Source organism: Gymnoscopelus braueri, assembly GCF_963280865.1.
Source record: "Gymnoscopelus braueri genome assembly, chromosome: 9".
NCBI lineage: Eukaryota > Metazoa > Chordata > Actinopteri > Myctophiformes > Myctophidae > Gymnoscopelus > Gymnoscopelus braueri.
In genome coordinates, this window is record NC_137610.1 from 32,587,857 (window position 1) to 32,605,913 (window position 18,057).

Below are 18,057 nucleotides of genomic sequence, written 5' to 3' on the forward strand. Positions count from 1 at the left end.
ACCTTTTTATGGGTCACGAGTAAATAAATATCACTTTATTTATTTTTTTGTTGTTTCCTATACATTTAGTTTTTTATTATTTCAAAACATGAAAAAAAAACAATCAAACTAAACCGACTTAGAAACAAATTCAACAAAGATGTTTTTTTCCCCAAAAAAAATCATACATGAAACAATTTAAATCAAAGAAATTCCATAAATTGGAAAACAGATGTTTTCACTATATAGCTTTGGTCCCGGGGAGACATAAAATTTCTCTTTTGGGTCTCTTCTCTAAAAGGTTTTGGGGAGCAGTGGAGCACTGCTGTAGCGCGTCTTGTCTGTGGCGCGCCGAGTCCTTTCCCCAACACGTCCGTCTGTATTGTTTTTGTAAAAATGCGCAGGAGTTGGACCACATTCTACACCTTGGCGCTCTGGAAACGGGCCAAGCTTGTGTCTGTCTGGTGGCAAGCGAAGCTAGCCTGAACAGATACTCTGAGACGTCTAATGTCTTCACCTCATTCCTGAGACGGGACAGCGCCCACCCCTTGTGTAAGCAATTTAAACCTGATAGCAGATCATCTGCCTGATCTCTCCTCCTCACAGCAGATCTCTGTTGAAGATCGACTGTCTAATAGCTGTATCTCAAGAGCGCTGCTACCTTTTTTTTTGGGAGGGGGGGATCCAAACGCGTAAAGCAAGCAATTATGGGGTTTTACGCGCAAAAACCCGTTCGCTGAAAGTCTTTGCTACATTGCTGGTGATCGATTTTTAATGCAGGACAAAAGTTCGATTTGGGAAATCAAGAAGCTCTGTCTTCTGCTGCACCCGCCTCCTGTCTGCTTTTTCTATGTGGAAATGTTCCGTACAAGTCCCTAAACGAATGAATGCGCACAGCGACCAAAGTTTAGTAGAATATGAACTTATTGCCAAGTGGAATATGTTTTTATTTATCTGTGGTAATCTGCTGGCTGACGTCCGAGGTCGATGCGTCTTGGTGGTGAGTAGGATATTATTACCCACTTTGCTACAGTCGCTGCTAATGCACGAAAGCCATTGTGCCAGATTGCATATTATGATGGGATATAGATTGCATGCATGTGGTATTGATGATGATACATTCATATGATGGATTGCATACAAGATAACTGAGAAGACGCTGCCTTGGAAGTTGGAACACGTTTAAAGTGTTGATATGGATATATATATAAAGAATGTAGCCTATATTGTACAAATTGTATAACATTTTATTATCTGTTCTTAATAAAACATTTGATCAAAACATGTTGGTCAATTGCTGTTAATATGCCATACAATAGCCTACTCAAACAATTAGATTAGGCTATTTTATAAAATGTATGGTATTGTATGTAGTTAATCAGTTAGAATATGCTGTTAAATTTAAAATAAATTGAATCGTTCGTTATTTTTTTTATTTTTTTTGACAATCACCATAAAGAAATTACAGTCATTTGAGTTACAAGTGTGCCATATCCCTGGAGGCTGGAGGCTTTGATCCGTGTGCTGTGTGCAGGTACATGGGCACCCTCGGGTCGCAGGTGATGTGCGACAACATTCCGGGGCTGGTGAACAAGCAGCGACAGCTGTGCCGCCAGCATCCCGGCGTCATGCAGGCCATCGGGGCCGGGATGAAGGACTGGATCGGGGAGTGTCAGCACCAGTTCCACAACCACCGCTGGAACTGTAACACCTTGGCCAGGGACCACAACCTGTTTGGAAGGCTGCTGCTAAGAAGTGAGGAGTGTGTGATTGATTGATTGATTGATTGATTGATTGATTGATTGATTGATTGATTGATTGAATACTGTTTAACAGTTTGCCAAAAAAAAGCACAGAAAGTACAGTTCTATACAAAAGGATGCTAAAAAGTTAAACCCAAGAGAGCACTACTTCTTGTTTCCGTGTGTGTGTGTGTGTGTGTGTGTGTGTGTGTGTGTGTGTGTGTGTGTGTGTGTGTGTGTGTGTGTGTGTGTGTGTGTGTGTGTGTGTGTGTGTGTGTGTGTGTGTGTGTGTGTGTGTGTGTGTGTGTGGTTTATTTTGCGTGCAAAGTTGGTTTATTTAGAAATACAAAGCTCATTATTGGTAGCCTATAGCATATAGTAATGTGAGAGATGTGTATAATGTCCGACGCGTTGCGGAACCAAAAATAGAAATGTGGAGATTGGGTTACCGTGCTTTAAAACGCCTCATACCTACTGGGTTGTGTTTCAAGGTTATTGTGTGCTGGCACCTGGGGAAAGTAATCAATACGCACTCATCTGGTGCACGTTAGAAAACAACGATCAAGATGCAATGATCCATAGCATTTTTTTTATATTGAAGAGAAGATTTTCCTTGTCACTCTTTCACATAAACCTAAGACCTGATTGATTGTAGAGCTTATACATGTTTCGGCTATTTTAGTTGCCCTGGAGATGGGTCTCTTTTTTCTCTTTCCCCCTGAGCTTGCATCACATTCCATTGCCTACATCGTCTCACTTTCCAGTTGCACATTTATCAGCCGATCTCTATCTCTAGCAGAGAAAACTGTCCGTCAGCTGACTGACGAAGAGGAGCAAGCTGTCAAATTAGACACATCGTCTTCCGTCCCATCAGCGACGGGAGAGCCTAATAAATAAGCCCCCATGCCCCCCCCCCCTCCCCTCTACAAGTCTCAACAGGTCATAATCTCTTTTTAATGCCACTGAAGATCCTCTCCCGAGATGTTCCTCTGTATACTCCCAGGCCCTTCAACTTAACCTGCGGGGCGGAACTTTCAACTTGTCCGTTTCATGTGGGGTCTTAATCGGCCGTGTTGGTATTCGGACCTCCCAGCCCGGGCCTCGATCGTGTCACGAAGCATTAGCTGTGATTGTGGCAACATTACAGCCGAGCCGAGGCCCCGTTAGAACGAAGCGCCTCGCCTGTCAATGTCACAGACAGACGGACAGACAGACAGCTCATTCCCAACCGTTACAAAGGGGGATTCCCCTTCGGTGTCGGTAGCCTATGACTATTATTCCAAGACCTGAGGCGATTCTTTAAAAAAAATCTAAATCCTAACAGTTTTGGGGAAAAAATCGAAACATTTTTTTTTCACGATTTTTCAAAAATAGCAGATCTACAAGCTCATAGCGCGGCACTCGGTGCCGCGCTATGAGCTTGTATATCTGCTATTTTTGAATAGCCAAAGACATCTAAAGTGACACAGATGCGTTCCAGGTATTAATGGGTTAATCTCATTTACGCACCATATGGTGCGCGCAAGTAGGCTACCGCTCTCAACACATTGCGCGCACACCCCCCCCCCCTCTCTCTCTCTCTCTCTCTCTCTCTCTCTCTCTCTCTCTGCTGGTATTTTTCATTATTATTTCAAGTCATCTTTTTATAAAATGCGCTTTAAATTGGTCCAACGAAAAAAATACCGTGCGCGCACACACGTGCGGACGCACACGCCAGGTGTTCCGTGACCGACTAGCTACCTACTCTTTGATCCACCCAGATCTCTCATCAATTACATGTCCCAGTCAGATAAGGGCTCGTTTATCGCAGCGTTGCTGGTAAATGTTACCTGTTTCTCCATGCTGGAGGTACAGTAGGCTAGATGAAGATAAAAGACATGGATCATGGAAGCAGCATCACAACATTCTGCTTTTCTTTTCTTATCAGTCTATTTGAAGTTCATCAAAGTGCAGTTTTGATCATGCATTTTGGGAAGATTTGCATTTCTACAATGGGAAGATCAAGTTAGTTTAAATGAATTTGAGATTTTATTGATTTGTACACAACAATATGAGTGTATGTACAGTTTGTACACTATAGCCTACAGTAACATCTTTCACGAGAAAGGGTCACATAATAAGGAGTTGTGCAGGTGAGGTGAGAAACCCTGGAAGGGCTTATATGAGGACCTCACCTTTTCTTTACATACAATTTTATGTAAATTAAATGCTTCCACCTGTACAAACAACATTTTTAACAAAATCCCTCTCAGTGTAAAGGTGTTTTTTGCTGAAGGGTGTCATTTGAACCATTGAAAATGAGTGATTGCATTAAATCTTCTTTGATTTATTTAATGCAATCACAAATTTTTGTTATAAAACATTGTTATGTGTATTTATCAAAATACTAAAATAATGTAAGGCAAATGTTGGAAAGCCTTTTTTTATAGAGTAGGGAATAATTTCCCCATTTCCCCCTAATTTATTCATTATGCCAATTCCTGAATTCCTCACACATTTCTGTGTGGTCTTGTCACTGCTGGCCCAGCTGGCTCACCTGCTAGTGAGGAGCCCCCGCTGGGAGGACGCAGTTCACAACGTGTCACATCCCAAGGCATTCGTTAGCTTGAAGACTGGCATTTTTTTTTACATGAGACACTGTTGATTCCACCTTATTTCCACTTTCCGTTGAGTTTTGAGGGAAAGATGTTGCCATAAATGAGCCTGTAAACACTCTGGCTACCTTAGGGATCAAAACTCTGACCTATAAGACAACTTCATTTACCTTTTTTTTTCTTTTCCTTTTTCCTTCCTGCAGGCAGTCGCGAGGCGGCCTTCGTGTACGCCATCTCGTCAGCAGGCGTGGTGTACACAGTGGCGCGCGCGTGCAGCCAGGGCGAGCTGGACTCGTGCTCGTGCGATCCCACCAAGAAGGGGTCTTCGCAGGACGCCAAGGGCGCCTTCGACTGGGGCGGCTGCAGTGATCACGTGGAGCATGCCATGCGCTTCAGCCAGGCCTTCATCGACGCCAAGGAGAGGAAGGAGAGAGACGCCCGCGCGCTCATGAACCTGCACAACAACCGCGCTGGCAGGAAGGTAGGTGGGAGGGGAGGAGTTGGAGAGAAAAGGTGTGATGTAGTCATCAATCGGCATTAAAGGGATAGTTCATCCTCAAAATGACTTTTTTTCTATCGATTAGTCACCCCATGGAGACTTGAATTCATGGATATTTTTTTGTTTTTGTCGCATTCCTAAGCCAATCATTTCATGACCGGCAGTGGTTCCAGTAGGAGACCCAAAGAGTCTCCTTTTGTCTCCTACCAGAACCACTGCCTACCGGTCCGCTGGTCATCAGATTATTGACTTAGGAATGCGACAAAAACAAGAAAATATCCATGAATTCAAGTCTCCATGAGGTAACTAATCAATAGAAAAAAGTATGTTTTGGGGTGAACTATCCCTTTAACAATACATTTATTGACAAGTAGTGGACTTTTTGTCTCAGTTTCACTCATTAGAATAGTTAAATAACTGTGCAAAGCTATGTCTCGAAATGTCTCTTCTTCCTTCCCCCCCAACCTCCTCTACCACCTCCTATCCTCCCTGATCCCCAAGGCGGTGAAGCGCTTTATGACGCTGGAGTGTAAGTGCCATGGTGTCAGTGGGTCGTGCAGCGTGCGTACCTGCTGGCTGGCCATGGCCGACTTCCGCCGTACCGGGGACCACCTGCGGCGGCGCTACAACGGAGCTGTCCAGGTGGCGGTCAACCAGTATGGAACCGGCTTCACCGCCGCACACGCCCACTTTAAACGACCCAGCAAGAACGACCTGGTATACTTTGAGGACTCGCCTGACTACTGCATACGGGACCTCCAGTCAGGTAGACGTCGTTCTGTGTACTGTGTGCACACTATAAGCTGAGGGCACATTCAAACCCTGTGTTGAGAGACCCGTATGGGTTAATTTGTCTCTATTACAAAAACCATGCTGAGACTAGTGAAATATTAACCACATAACATCCCTATTCTGGGGCGAATGTTTGCTTAAAATAGCCGCTCTACAAACCCAAGCTTTTAGATCGGCAATTTTCTGCAAAGATATTTGGTGTAGAGGGGGAAAAGGGAGGGTGCCTAGTATAGACCCCTGGGGGACTCTGTTCAACTCGGTATACTGTAGGCAGGGTTTAAGTGGTTAAAGGCAGCTGGTAAAGTTTAGCCTGATGAGGCAGCCCTGACTGTTGAAACATTGTTTTGTTTTGCTTTGTCATTGTTCTGCTACATCTACTCATTGGAGCCATGAGTATGCAGCAAACCTTTTCTGCTTTAGGAAACCTTGCCGATATTCAACCTAAATCTTATTGTTCTGATGTGAGATCAATATACTGTATATAGTGTGGCAAAATAATACCCTACTGTATGTCGCAACACGATGCGTATGGAATGTACGTCTGATGATGTGAAACACCGCGTTTGACATCATTTCAAAGTCAACATTTAAGTTTTCAGCTTTGTTTTCCTGCTCTTCAACACAGGTGTACATTGCCGATGTTAAGAATCTAACAGTGTCTATTGGTGAAAAGGTTGGTTTTCTGTCCAGAAGGCAACTGGTTATTTGCTGGTTATTGTTTCTTTGAAATAAGTGCACATCCTTGTTGAGCAAGGAGAGTCACCTCTGGAGCAAATTGTCTGATTTGCTCATGCACCCTGCAACAGCAGTGGATAGACTACACTTGAGTTGTTGTGGAGAATCAAACCTGTGACCTTCAAGTGAGCAGACCAATCTGTCTTCTACCTTTGACAGGACTGAGACCTGGCTACAGAACTTTCATCTTCTTTGAGTGTTTTTCGGCACCTGTCCGCAGTGCCAATTGAATAAGGCAGGGTGGCTTCTTTGGGCATAATGTGATTGGTGACTTGGATCCAGACAATCCCAATAAATCACACAAAAGTAGATGAAATAAATCCTAATAGCATCTTAGCAAGACAGGCAAACGTATAGCTTCAGTGTTCTGGAAAGGTTGTTGATTATGTGTCCTTGCAAACCTATTCTAAGACATTGTCCACATTGAATTAATTGTGATTGTCATTTTTTGCAGCCTTACTGAAAAAGTGTTGGGACTTAAACCAACGCTGGTTTCTGGCTCAGTGAATACCTCTTTAGTTACTACTATGTACCATGACACCTGCAATGTATGTAATATTCTCTAAAGTGAATATAATATCTCCACTATCCCATCTTACACAGAGCAGTACTGTCAGAGAGAGTGTGTGTGTGTGTGTGTGTGTGTGTGTGTGTGTGTGTGTGTGTGTGTGCGTGTGCGTGCGTGCGTGCGTGCAAGAAAGTTTGAAAAGACCTACAAGTCTGTGTATGTAAGAGTGAAAGTGTGCGTGTGTGTGTGAGTGAGAGAGAGCTGGATTGACTGAGATTATGACACTGAGCGAGTGAAAGGGTGTTTTGTGTGTATGGCAGAATGTGTGAGTGATGGAGAAAGTGTGTGTAAAAACAAGAGTCGAGTGAATAGGTGTTTACTGTCTATGTGTGAGACAGAAAAAGTGAAAATCTGTTATATGTGCATGTGTGTGAGAGAGAGAGAGAGAGATTCAGAGGAGGTAGATGGTTGTCAGGCAGCAGATGATCCGTGGCGATCAGGTGTCGGTCGGTTTAAGGCCCATTACACACTTCTGTGGGCTGAAACTCGAGGCGGACACACACCACTATAAATTACCCCCACCGACACACACACACACACACACACACACACACACACACACACACACACACACACACACACACACACACACACACACACACACACACACACACACACACACACACACGTTTCCCCGAGGGCACGTTTGTCCTGAAAAGGGAGGCATATTTAAGGGGGCAGGTTATTATCTCCAAATGCCCTCACAGAGAGAGAATGGATTACGGACCATTCCTAACAATAGTCTGAACGTAGCCTCGTGTCCTTGCTGTAATCTGTTAAATCAACTGAACTACAGAGTCTAAAGACGGGCTGCAACTACACTTTATATTCCAAATTAATTGATATTTCCACAAGCATTGGTGAAGTTGTGAATTAATATCAATAAAACTATTATTTAGTACATTTTCTGACAAACAATGGCATTAAATACAAATACTAAAGCATTATCAGCCGCTTGATGCAGAATTTAAAGGGATCCCTTGCTAATAAGCCTTATATGCCTTAATACATTATAATTGCCCTATATAACTCAAATATTTTTTTTAAACCGCCTTAAATATTGTATTTATTTTAGAAATAGGTCATCTTTAACTCTAGGGACAACTCGCGTCGCAAGTTGATGATGTCATTTGTCCATGTGTGGTCCAGCCCTATGGAATGAATGGAATTCATGTGCTAATAAAAACTAAATTAACTCTTCCTAAGGTTAATATCAAGCATCAAAACAATATTTTAAATATTTTTTATTAGCACATGCATTCCAAACGTTCCATAGGGCTGGACCACACATGGACAAATGACATCAACTTGCGACGCGAGTTGTCCCTATAGAGTTAAAGATTTCTAAAATAAATACAATATTTAAGCTGTTTTTAATTTAAAATGTTACTTATATAGGGCAATTATAATGTAATAAGGCATATAAGGCTTATTAGCCAGGGATCCTTTTAACATTATTGTAAAATGTACACACTACCAGCATACACAAATTAGACACAGTCTTTGTTCTCTTAGAGAAAATGACTCCTTCGGTGATCATTGCTCCAATATTGTGGCTTGTTTTGTCGCATTGTGATTGTGTGAATAAGACGAGGGAGTTCATAGGATGGAAGATTAGGGTTTGCCGGTGGGTTGTGCATGTTCTGCATGGCCTGTGTACATGTAAGCAGGGTGAGCTCACACACCTCTGTTCTGACCAGGAGGCCTCTCTGTCGGGCCCCGAGGAGAGAGAGAGACACACACACACACACACACACACACACACACACACACACACACACACACACACACACACACACACACACACACACACACACACACACACACACACACACACCACACACACACACACACACACTAATATGCATACATATGTACATGCACCAATACAAATACATGCACGGTATTAACTATTGTCCACCATATGCACAATCCATAAATAATGCTACACTTAAATACACACGTGCACATGAAATGCTCAGACACTAAGAATTTGCACATGTCAAGTGAGGCACGCAAACTAACTCTCAATCACTCTTCAGACACATCTACTTTCAATCACGCGCACACACACACACACACACACACACACACACACACACATACACACACACACACACACACACAGGGCCCACTGAGACAGTGAGACGGCCCTCTGTGAGCCTCTGTTAAGTGTGAAATCAATTTCTGTGGGCCCCGAAGAGGCTCAGGTGCTAAACTCATCTCTCAGCGCCCCCTCATCTTAATTCAATAAGCAGACACCAGGAGAGAGAGAGGGAGAGAGAGAGAGAGAGAGAGAGAGAGAGAGAGAGAGAGAGATGGGGAGAGAGAGAGAGAGAGAGAGAGAGAGAGAGAGAGAGAGAGAGCGAGCGAGAGGTGGAGGAGAGGGGGGAGAGGAGAGAGAGGGGCATGAAAAAGTGTGGGAAAAAAGAAAAGGGTTAGAGAGAGGGATGAGAGGAGGAGTCTGGCCATGATGTCACCCCTAGCAGTGCAGCATACCGCAGATGATGGATGGGCACACTGCCAAGAGGGGCGGGGCTTAGGTCATGCCCAGACATATTACCTGGAGAGAGATGGAGAGAGAGAGAGAGAGATGGGGAGAGAGAAAGACAGGGAGAATATAGACGGAGAGAGAGAGAGCGAGAGAGAGAGAGAGAGAGAGAGAGAGAGAGAGAGAGAGAGAGAGAGAGAGAGAGAGAGAGAGAGAGAGAGAGGCAGCATGGACACAGAACAACTAGAATGTAAACACTGTCAGATTCCAGAACAAGGTTCAAACATAGTACATGAGCTGATTTTAAATACCGTCCAGTCACTTAGTTCACTACAATACCACTGTGTGTTTGATTGAGCTTCAGCTTACCTGCTATAATCAGTCAGTGAAAACTATTGGATTATCTTGGTCCACTGGGTTTGTTAAGCTGGCCTGGCACTGTCCATCATGAGTGGTTCCCACAAACATTGGGCCTACTTGTGCTAGATTAAGCCATTAAGACTGGGAACGCAGCTGTGTCATTTTAGATTTGAGCTATAACCATTATTTTATACTTTATAAATTATTATTATTAAAAAATGGCGAGCAATGAGCTTGTAGATCTGCTATTTTTGAAAAATCTTGAACTTTTGTGCAATTTTATTTATATATATATATATATATATATATATATATATATATATATATATATATATATATATATATATATATATATATATATATATATATATATATATAAATAAAACATTTACTCAAATCTTTGCTTCTGGGGGGGTCCCTGGAACAAAATATTGTATTGGGGGAGATGGGGGTTCCGCACCCAAATACATAATCTTTGGGGTCCTTGACATGAAAAGGTTTGAGAACCACTGATTTAGAAGACATTTGTAGATCTGCGTTTCCGGATTGAATGGGTTAATGTAGTGGCTTAGTATTTTTGTATCACTGTATTGGCTGTCACATTGCATGATGACATACAGTATTGTACTACTTTAACCTATTTATGTAGACTATAGAATAGTTTGGGTAATTTCTGTATATATAGTATCCCCAGCATCGGTATTGTGATCGACAAGCTCACAGCGTGACGCGCCGCGTTGTGAGCTTGTCGATCGGCTATTTTCAGCTAAAGCTTTCCCCACATTAACGGAAAACTGAAAATACACTAGTATTGAGCCCTGAGGGACTCCGGTTACCCATATGGGGTTTAAGTGGTTAACCCCTAAATGCTCCCGATGAGCAGGTTGGTGCCTTGCATGGTTTCCTCCGCCATCGGTGTGAATGTGATGTACATTGTAAGCGCTTTGGATAAAGCCGCTATACAAATGCAGTCCATTTACCATTTTATGATTGGATTGTCATGGAAGTTGCTGTTGCACATTCATGCTCCCCGGAAGATCATCAACACCACTGGATTTGATGACGCCATGAGATGTCCTCTTGCGCCACCATTAGCTCAACATTTTTACAGACTGTCTGTGTCCCTTTTATGCCCATTTATGGAGATCCCTGATGCCATCAATTTGATGTCATAGTACTGACATCATAGACTGGCCTCCAAGTACTATGATAATGTGTTGTTTCATAATCATCCATCTATCTTCTGTTCCCATTCACAACCAGTGGATCTGTTGGCCTCAAAGCTTCCATTGTCTCATCTCACTCTGTAATAAGCAGCAATGCCTTTCATTGACTTGGAAACCAATTTGCCTGCGAGTAAGTTCTCTTATGACTTTCTGGAGAAACTATGTTCTTACACAGCTTCTGTTCTGGGGAAACCAGAGGACAGGATAAACGTAGTGGTGAAACCGGAACTGCCGATGCGTATTGCCGGGTCGTGCGCTCCGTGCGTGATGCTGTATGTGTCTGCCATTGGCGTCACAGACACCGCTGAGAAGAATAAAGATCACAGTGCCAAGATCTTCCGGTTTCTCACGGAACAACTTGGTCTAAGTGAAGACAGGATTGTCATCAGGTTCTACACGCTGGAACCCCACCAGGTCGGGAAGAAAGGAACTGTCATGAGCTTCTTGTGAAGGAGCCTTATTGCTACCAACACTGCACACTTCAACCTTAAGTCCATTCCACTGTTTCTGGACTGAAATGAGTAGTTTTGAAGACTTGGTTGATGAACTCAGTTGGTTGGTGAGCGCCTACACAGTAATTTTAGCCATTTGTAACTTAAGGAGTGTACAAATGGAGTAAATTGGCTCTGAAGATTTGACTGTGTACATGTTCACTGTAGTAACTGTATTTTTGTGGCTTCAAACCCATGTGCTGAAGACCCAAAGGGTCCCAAATGTGTTCCCAAAGGGGCATGCGTTCCAATGGGCATTGCACTTGTTTATTTATATGATTTTTATTATCTTATTTAGTAACTAGTGCAGTATTTGTTGGGGCGACGGCTGTCATTCGTGTGCAGTACCATTTATCGGCGTACTTGGAGGACAGCCTATGACGTCAGTAATCTGTGATGTCAGTACTAAAATGTCAGTCATGTGAGTATTTGGCAAGCCCCCAGAACCTAGTGGTTGCATTGAGGCGCATTGGACATGCTGGCCATTCATAAGTACTGCAGTTTAAAACGGCTGGGCCACTGTATATGAACAGAAAACGGTTTCGACCAACGGGCTCGACTCACGAGCTTGCGCACAGGGCTGCGCACATCTGTGAGTGACGCAAAGCATGTCACAGTGGCCCCAAATAGGCCTAGCCCATCACACTTTCCAACGCGGAAGAAGGGGTGATTTCACCAGTGCAAGTGGAGTGAAGGGAATTTCCGGTGTCCTCTCTATTATTTTTTTAACTCTATGGTATTTGGTCATTTCTATTTCCTTATAGGGTCTATAAAGCTGTTTGGAACACCATATTTGCGACCGCTGACCCCTTCGGTCCATCCCGTCCATCCATCCAACTTCTTCCGCTTATTAGGAGTTGAGTCGCAGGTGTAACAGTTCCAGTAGAGATTTCAGACGTCCCTGATGTCAATTGGACCCTTGGACTCTTGAGTCCTCTGCAATACACACAGGTCAAGTTTGAAGTTGATTGATTTTCTACATAATATGCAAAGGACAGACATACTGTCTGTGTGTCTGTCTGTGGCTGATCTTGAAAACCACTGGACCGATGAGTGCCAATTTTCTTGTACATGCTGCCAGTAGGCCAAGGAAGTAAATCCTTGAATAAGGATTTTCTAGTCACGGTTTTACCCGTCCACCCCCACATAATTTACTTCCCTCGCTCCCTCCCATCTGACCACCCTACAACCTCTCCTTCCAGTCGAAAGGCAGTCACCCTCTTTATATACGTGGGGAATTACCTTCTGCTGGGATTGCAAGATTGTCCATGAGAGGGTTAGCGTCTTGGGCAATATGGAAAACAATTTTCTCTATTTAAAATAAGTTGGTCCAATAATGAAGCTAATCTGGGGCAGGGTCTTAACATACTGTATAAACAAGACTGGATCTGCATCTGTTGCAGGCATCATTTGGAAAGTTTCGGGCAGCCTACTTGTATTTGTAAAGTGCGTTGTGTGTATCTTGGATCTTACATAGCAGAAGGCTGTGTCTTGCACAACTGAAGAGGAGTGGACCGGCGCTAAAATATGTTTCCACTGTTAATCAGACACTTGTATTCACAAGTCGTCCTCCCAAACGATTTTTTGAGGTTAGCTGGGATACTTGGATTTAAAGAGCCTATAGTAATGTACATCTCTGACATGAGATGTCTCTGATTGTGTTCAGTTGAAGACGGTATCAATTTGAAAGAGATACTACTCAAACGCAAAACTAGGGCTCTAATACATTATTATTATGAACTGGACCAATATCTTTAATTGAGTGGATAACAACTGGTACCAGTACATACAAGGTAACTGAGAGCTAAGCAAAGAGCACAGTGAAAACCAAGCTCATGGCAGCTCAGTATGAGCCCAGTCTGCACTAGAGCACCTTCTGAATGTTACATCCCATAATGACTTTTGACAACAACGATTTGTTTTTACATTATAGTATGACTTTCTTAAAACATACAGCAGTATATAACCATTTTTTTCTTTTTATGTTTTGACGACAGTAAACTATGAATTATTGGGAACACAGTATCTTTTTAGTTTTTTACTTTTTAAACGATAGTATAGTAACACTTTTTTTTTAATGACATACTGTCATCAAATACTGTTTGTATGGCAAGACCATTTCCCCCACAGTGCCAGTTAGCAAGCCATGTGCAATGCCAAATTATGGATTGGATTGGTTTGCCCTGCGCAAATCAAATTGCAAAACCACTGTGCTGTGTGGGTAACATATTTGTGCTTGTTTGATGAAATTATAGTGATTATGACTACCTTTTATGGTATGGTTCCTAAGGGGCGAAAGAGAGTTTGTCCATATGTCCCCAATATGTTTTGTGTGTCCATCCGTATTCTGCCTGCACCCGTCCATGTCTGTCTAATCTTGCAAACTACTACACTGATCAACGCCACATTCCTGAGTATGCTGCCAGTAGGCCAAGGAAGTGAATCCCTGAATATTTTTCATACATTATGTACATTACATTTTTGTTAATTCATAATCTATGGATCTCCATATTTGGCTCACGCCATCTATATGACATCAGCGCTTCACAGGGAAGTCATGCTGTTATTAGATCCCATAATATTACTGCATGGCTCTGTAGGGTGCTGGCCGGCTGTCTATAAAAGGGTCTGTGTGTCTGGAGTACCCACTGCGGTACGCGTTATCACAGTACGAATAACATTAGATATTACAGTGGATTATTTATAAACGGGCAGTCGAGCGCCATCTTTTTTTTATTTATGTATGACTCATGATTTTAAGGTCATGCTCTACCGTCAAGCAGTCAAGCTCAGCTGCTGTGTGCTTGGAGACACAGGAGTGTTGGAATGTAACGTGTTTGTATTCAGATGAAAGATGCTTGTGTGTGTGTGGGGTGGGAGATCCAGGAGACAAATACTAAGTGTGCTGTGTCTGTGTTCATACCTACCTGCCTATACAGTATCAATCTTCTCAACTCTGTGTGTGTGCGCTATAAAATGAAGAGTTGATGAAGGCGAGGAGTGCAGCCTGACAGCTCCTATCATCATTCTCTCATCTGTCCTCCGTCCTGCACTCATCTACTTACCCCTTCTTTCTCTGTCTCCTTCCCTGTTCTCCTGTGTGTCTGCTCAGCTTCTGTCTGCTGGCCAGTGGCTTGGCATCATGCTGCTTTGAGGCTGTAGTACACTTAACTCGCCTCCTCTCAGATTACCTACCTTTTTGTTGGTCAAAGACTTTACTGATTCTTTAAGCTGAGAGCTTGATTGTGTTTTGTGGGGTGCACAGCGGCCACCATGAGAACGAGGTTTGATTTATTGAATACTTTATTAATAGTTTGCAAAAAGTACAGAGGTACATTTATACAATCATGCTAAAAGGATAACACAAAAAGCCCTGAGGGCTTGTTTCCATTGTGGCCCTATGTATTCAATTCATCAAGACATATAAAGACATACAATACTATACAAGAAATCATTAATAGTAGGAGCAATAACAGTATATTTACAGAAAAACACTGGGGGATAACCTTTTGCAAGCTAGAACACATGTCTAGGTCCAGTTGCAAATTGCAGACGGTTGCTCTTTTATGGCGGTTTTGAAGGAGTCGCACCTTTTGATTGGCTGATGATAGGACATTCCACATTTTGGTGGTATAATAGTAGAATTAATTCATCCCCATGTTTGTGCCGAATCTGGGGGGAATGAGATCAGTTGTGCTCCCTCTGGTGTTGTGCCCAAGGGCGTTTCTCACTCTTTTGAAGTAGTAGGACAGGTATATGGGCACTGGTCCCTTGAGTATCTTGAAAACCAGGCCCATTAGATTTGTCTTCATGTAGGGATCCTGGAGTTGAACAGAAAAAAACGCTCTGGAACTCCATATCCCAGCATTCCTTCACAGACAGCTCGTCTTCTTCCATGTCTGCAGTCTCTTAGGTTCATTTCACTGCATCCGAAGTGGTCTAGATTCAAGATTCAACATTTTTATTGTTACATCTTATACACAATAGTAAAAGCGTTTTGGTTTCCTTAGCATCGTAGCAGCAAACATAACAAGAAATACTTCTACTAAAAGTATGTACATGTAATTATATAGTATACAGTCTACAAGCGTTAATTTAAATTAACACTCCCGGATATGACTGTGGAAATGTTGTACTTGGTTTAAATGTAATGTACCACTTTATACCTGGCTTGAAATGAAATATTGATTAAGGGCTTGATGCTTACCGTGCTCCAAGATGATTAATGTTAAATATTAATATATACTATATACAGTATATATATATTTGATCAAATAGAAATGACTGTTATGCCTTCTTGTATACTAAATATACTGTATGTATGGGGTGGTCCTTGGAAATTGTATACCAGTGATCCAGAGCTCAAAAAAGGTTGTTAACCACTGTTGCAAACAACTCATCCTTTACCATTGTCATTAATTACCTGTATAAATCCTATTAATGTATTCTCAATGTCATGGCATGTTTGAATGACGGCCGCCTACCTCCATGTCTGTGTCTCTGCAGGGTCCGTGGGCACAGGGGGGCGCGTGTGCAACAGGACGTCCCGCGGCGTGGACAGCTGTGAGGTCATGTGCTGTGGCCGTGGTTATGACACGTCACGTGTCTCTCGCACCACCAAGTGCGAGTGCAAGTTCCACTGGTGCTGTGCCGTGCACTGCCGTGATTGCCAACAGCAGGTGGATGTGCACACCTGTAAGGGTCAAACGTGACCCCCCCCCCCCCCCAATGAATCCCCTCCACCCAACCACCAACAACACCATCCGCCAACCCACCCGTTTCTCGCCTACACATCTAGAGACTGCAGCTGCTTTAGAGCAAGGTGGACAGTGCTTCTCAATTGGAGGTTGTAGAGGAGATCACTGTTATGACCTATTGTCTTGCAGTAAGTCCCCTCTGGTCTTGACAAGGAGCTCAACGGGACAGTTCACATAGGAGCTGGGGCTGTTTTGAGTGTAAATGTTCCCTCCATCAAGTTCTCAGTTGTGAATCTTTGACATTTGTGAAGGAGCTCTCTTCCTTTACAACCTGTCAGACCATCATGGGAGCCACGTTTTGGTCCAGAACCACCAGTTAAGAAACACTAAGCATGAATGGGACAGGAACAACATGGTGTAATGGAGATCTGTGATAGCAAAGTTTAGGGAGCAAGAAAGCCAATGCCTTTCAATAAGATGAGGCATGGCATCCTGCTTCCATACTGACCAAAGGTAAAGCAACATTCTGCATAAAACTACTTCATGTCCAAAAGCATTTAGATGATGCAAAATCTGCAATTGTGCAGCAGCTTACCTTACAAGGAACAAAGAACATTATACCAGTGTCCCTGACTCCCTGTATTGGCTGGGCTTCAGTCATTGCTGGTTTGACTATAACTCTGTGCATGCATACAATAATGTTAGTTGATTTGTTGAGTTCACTCTTAAGAGCAGATCTCAAAGACTAAGTTAGAAGAGTGCCGATGGTAGAGAAACGCCTACTGTATACAGGTATTTTAAAGCAATAATGCAAGTATCAAGACATCTGAATGCGACAGTTATAAGACATAACTATCACACAACTAACCAGCATCAAATTGCTGTAAATGTTTTCCATGTGCATTTCTTTGTATTTATTTTCTCCCAAATGGGAGGGGAAAAAAAGGTCTATCTGAAATGTATTCTAATTTGTTTATGTAAATATGTGGCTGATGTAATTTAAAAGAAAATTTAGATGTACAGTATATGGAACCATAACAGTCTGCACATCCAATGTAATTCCTCTCTTCACTTCCTGTCATGCTAGCCAGCCTATCACAGGACAGTATATTGTCACAGCACCTGCTTAGCTTGTACACCAGCTATTAAGTTACCTGTCCACATATGTAGATGTATACATGCAGCATGCGTTGGCTGCTGCTGTTCATTGGAACCATGCGTCAACGCGCCCATCATACTGGCAGGGGCAAGCCGTGCCTCCTGATGCATATATGCCCCATGTAAGTCTACTGAAGCAGGAGGTCCCCTCCACAATTAAAATAAATAAAAATCATAACTCATTGAATTCTCAACCGCTTTCAAGTGTTGTTGTTTTTTTTACAAATGTGAGACATGTAGTTATATATAATAAAAATGGTAGCCGTCATTGGAAACCTACCATTTTCACAACTCTTGAATGCAACACTCTTGAATGATGAAGTACAGCATTAATTTACAGGGAGAAAAAAAAATGAAATGGAGATGTGGGTTTTCAAAACAAAGGGTTTAGTCTCAGGAACTCAATATACTGAGGCATATTTCTTGCACTGGCGTTATGGGAAGTTTCCCCTGCCAATATTGCGGCGATGATGTACCATTCAGTGACCAAATGTGTTGCACTGCAATACAGCTTAGCAGCAACAATCCAAAACCTGAGCTTTCTCCAAGCATCTATTCACTAGCTAACAAAGTGACACAAATGAGTAACCCAGAGAATTCACAGTACGATTGGTAGAAGAGCATTGAAATCACTAGAAAGAAGTTGGAGATCGATCGGTTCCATTGCAAAATGTTGTCTGTCCGAGGTCAACTAAATGTTTCCAAAGTAATTACCAATATTTCAG

General features: G+C 42.7%; 1 protein-coding gene across 1 annotated transcript; it reads left to right on the forward strand.

Moving 5' to 3' along the window:
• The first annotated feature begins 670 nt into the window (after positions 1–670).
• On the forward strand, positions 671–17,536 carry wnt2 (wingless-type MMTV integration site family member 2). Its single transcript, XM_080437328.1, has 5 exons — positions 671–979; positions 1,514–1,734; positions 4,519–4,796; positions 5,316–5,580; positions 15,984–17,536. Exons 1-5 carry the CDS (start codon positions 897–899, stop codon positions 16,187–16,189), a joined length of 1,053 nt encoding a protein of 350 aa, XP_080293454.1. The 5' UTR covers positions 671–896; the 3' UTR covers positions 16,190–17,536.
• The last annotated feature ends 521 nt before the right edge of the window (positions 17,537–18,057 follow it).

Bases quoted from the DNA above. Each gene is read 5' to 3' on its own strand.
- wnt2 (XM_080437328.1), top strand. From the start codon at position 897: ATGAACTTATTGCCAAGTGGAATATGTTTTTATTTATCTGTGGTAATC. The intron at 4,797-5,315 runs GTAGGTGGGAGG...CTGATCCCCAAG, and splicing joins ACAACCGCGCTGGCAGGAAG to GCGGTGAAGCGCTTTATGAC. The intron at 5,581-15,983 runs GTAGACGTCGTT...GTGTCTCTGCAG, and splicing joins CATACGGGACCTCCAGTCAG to GGTCCGTGGGCACAGGGGGG.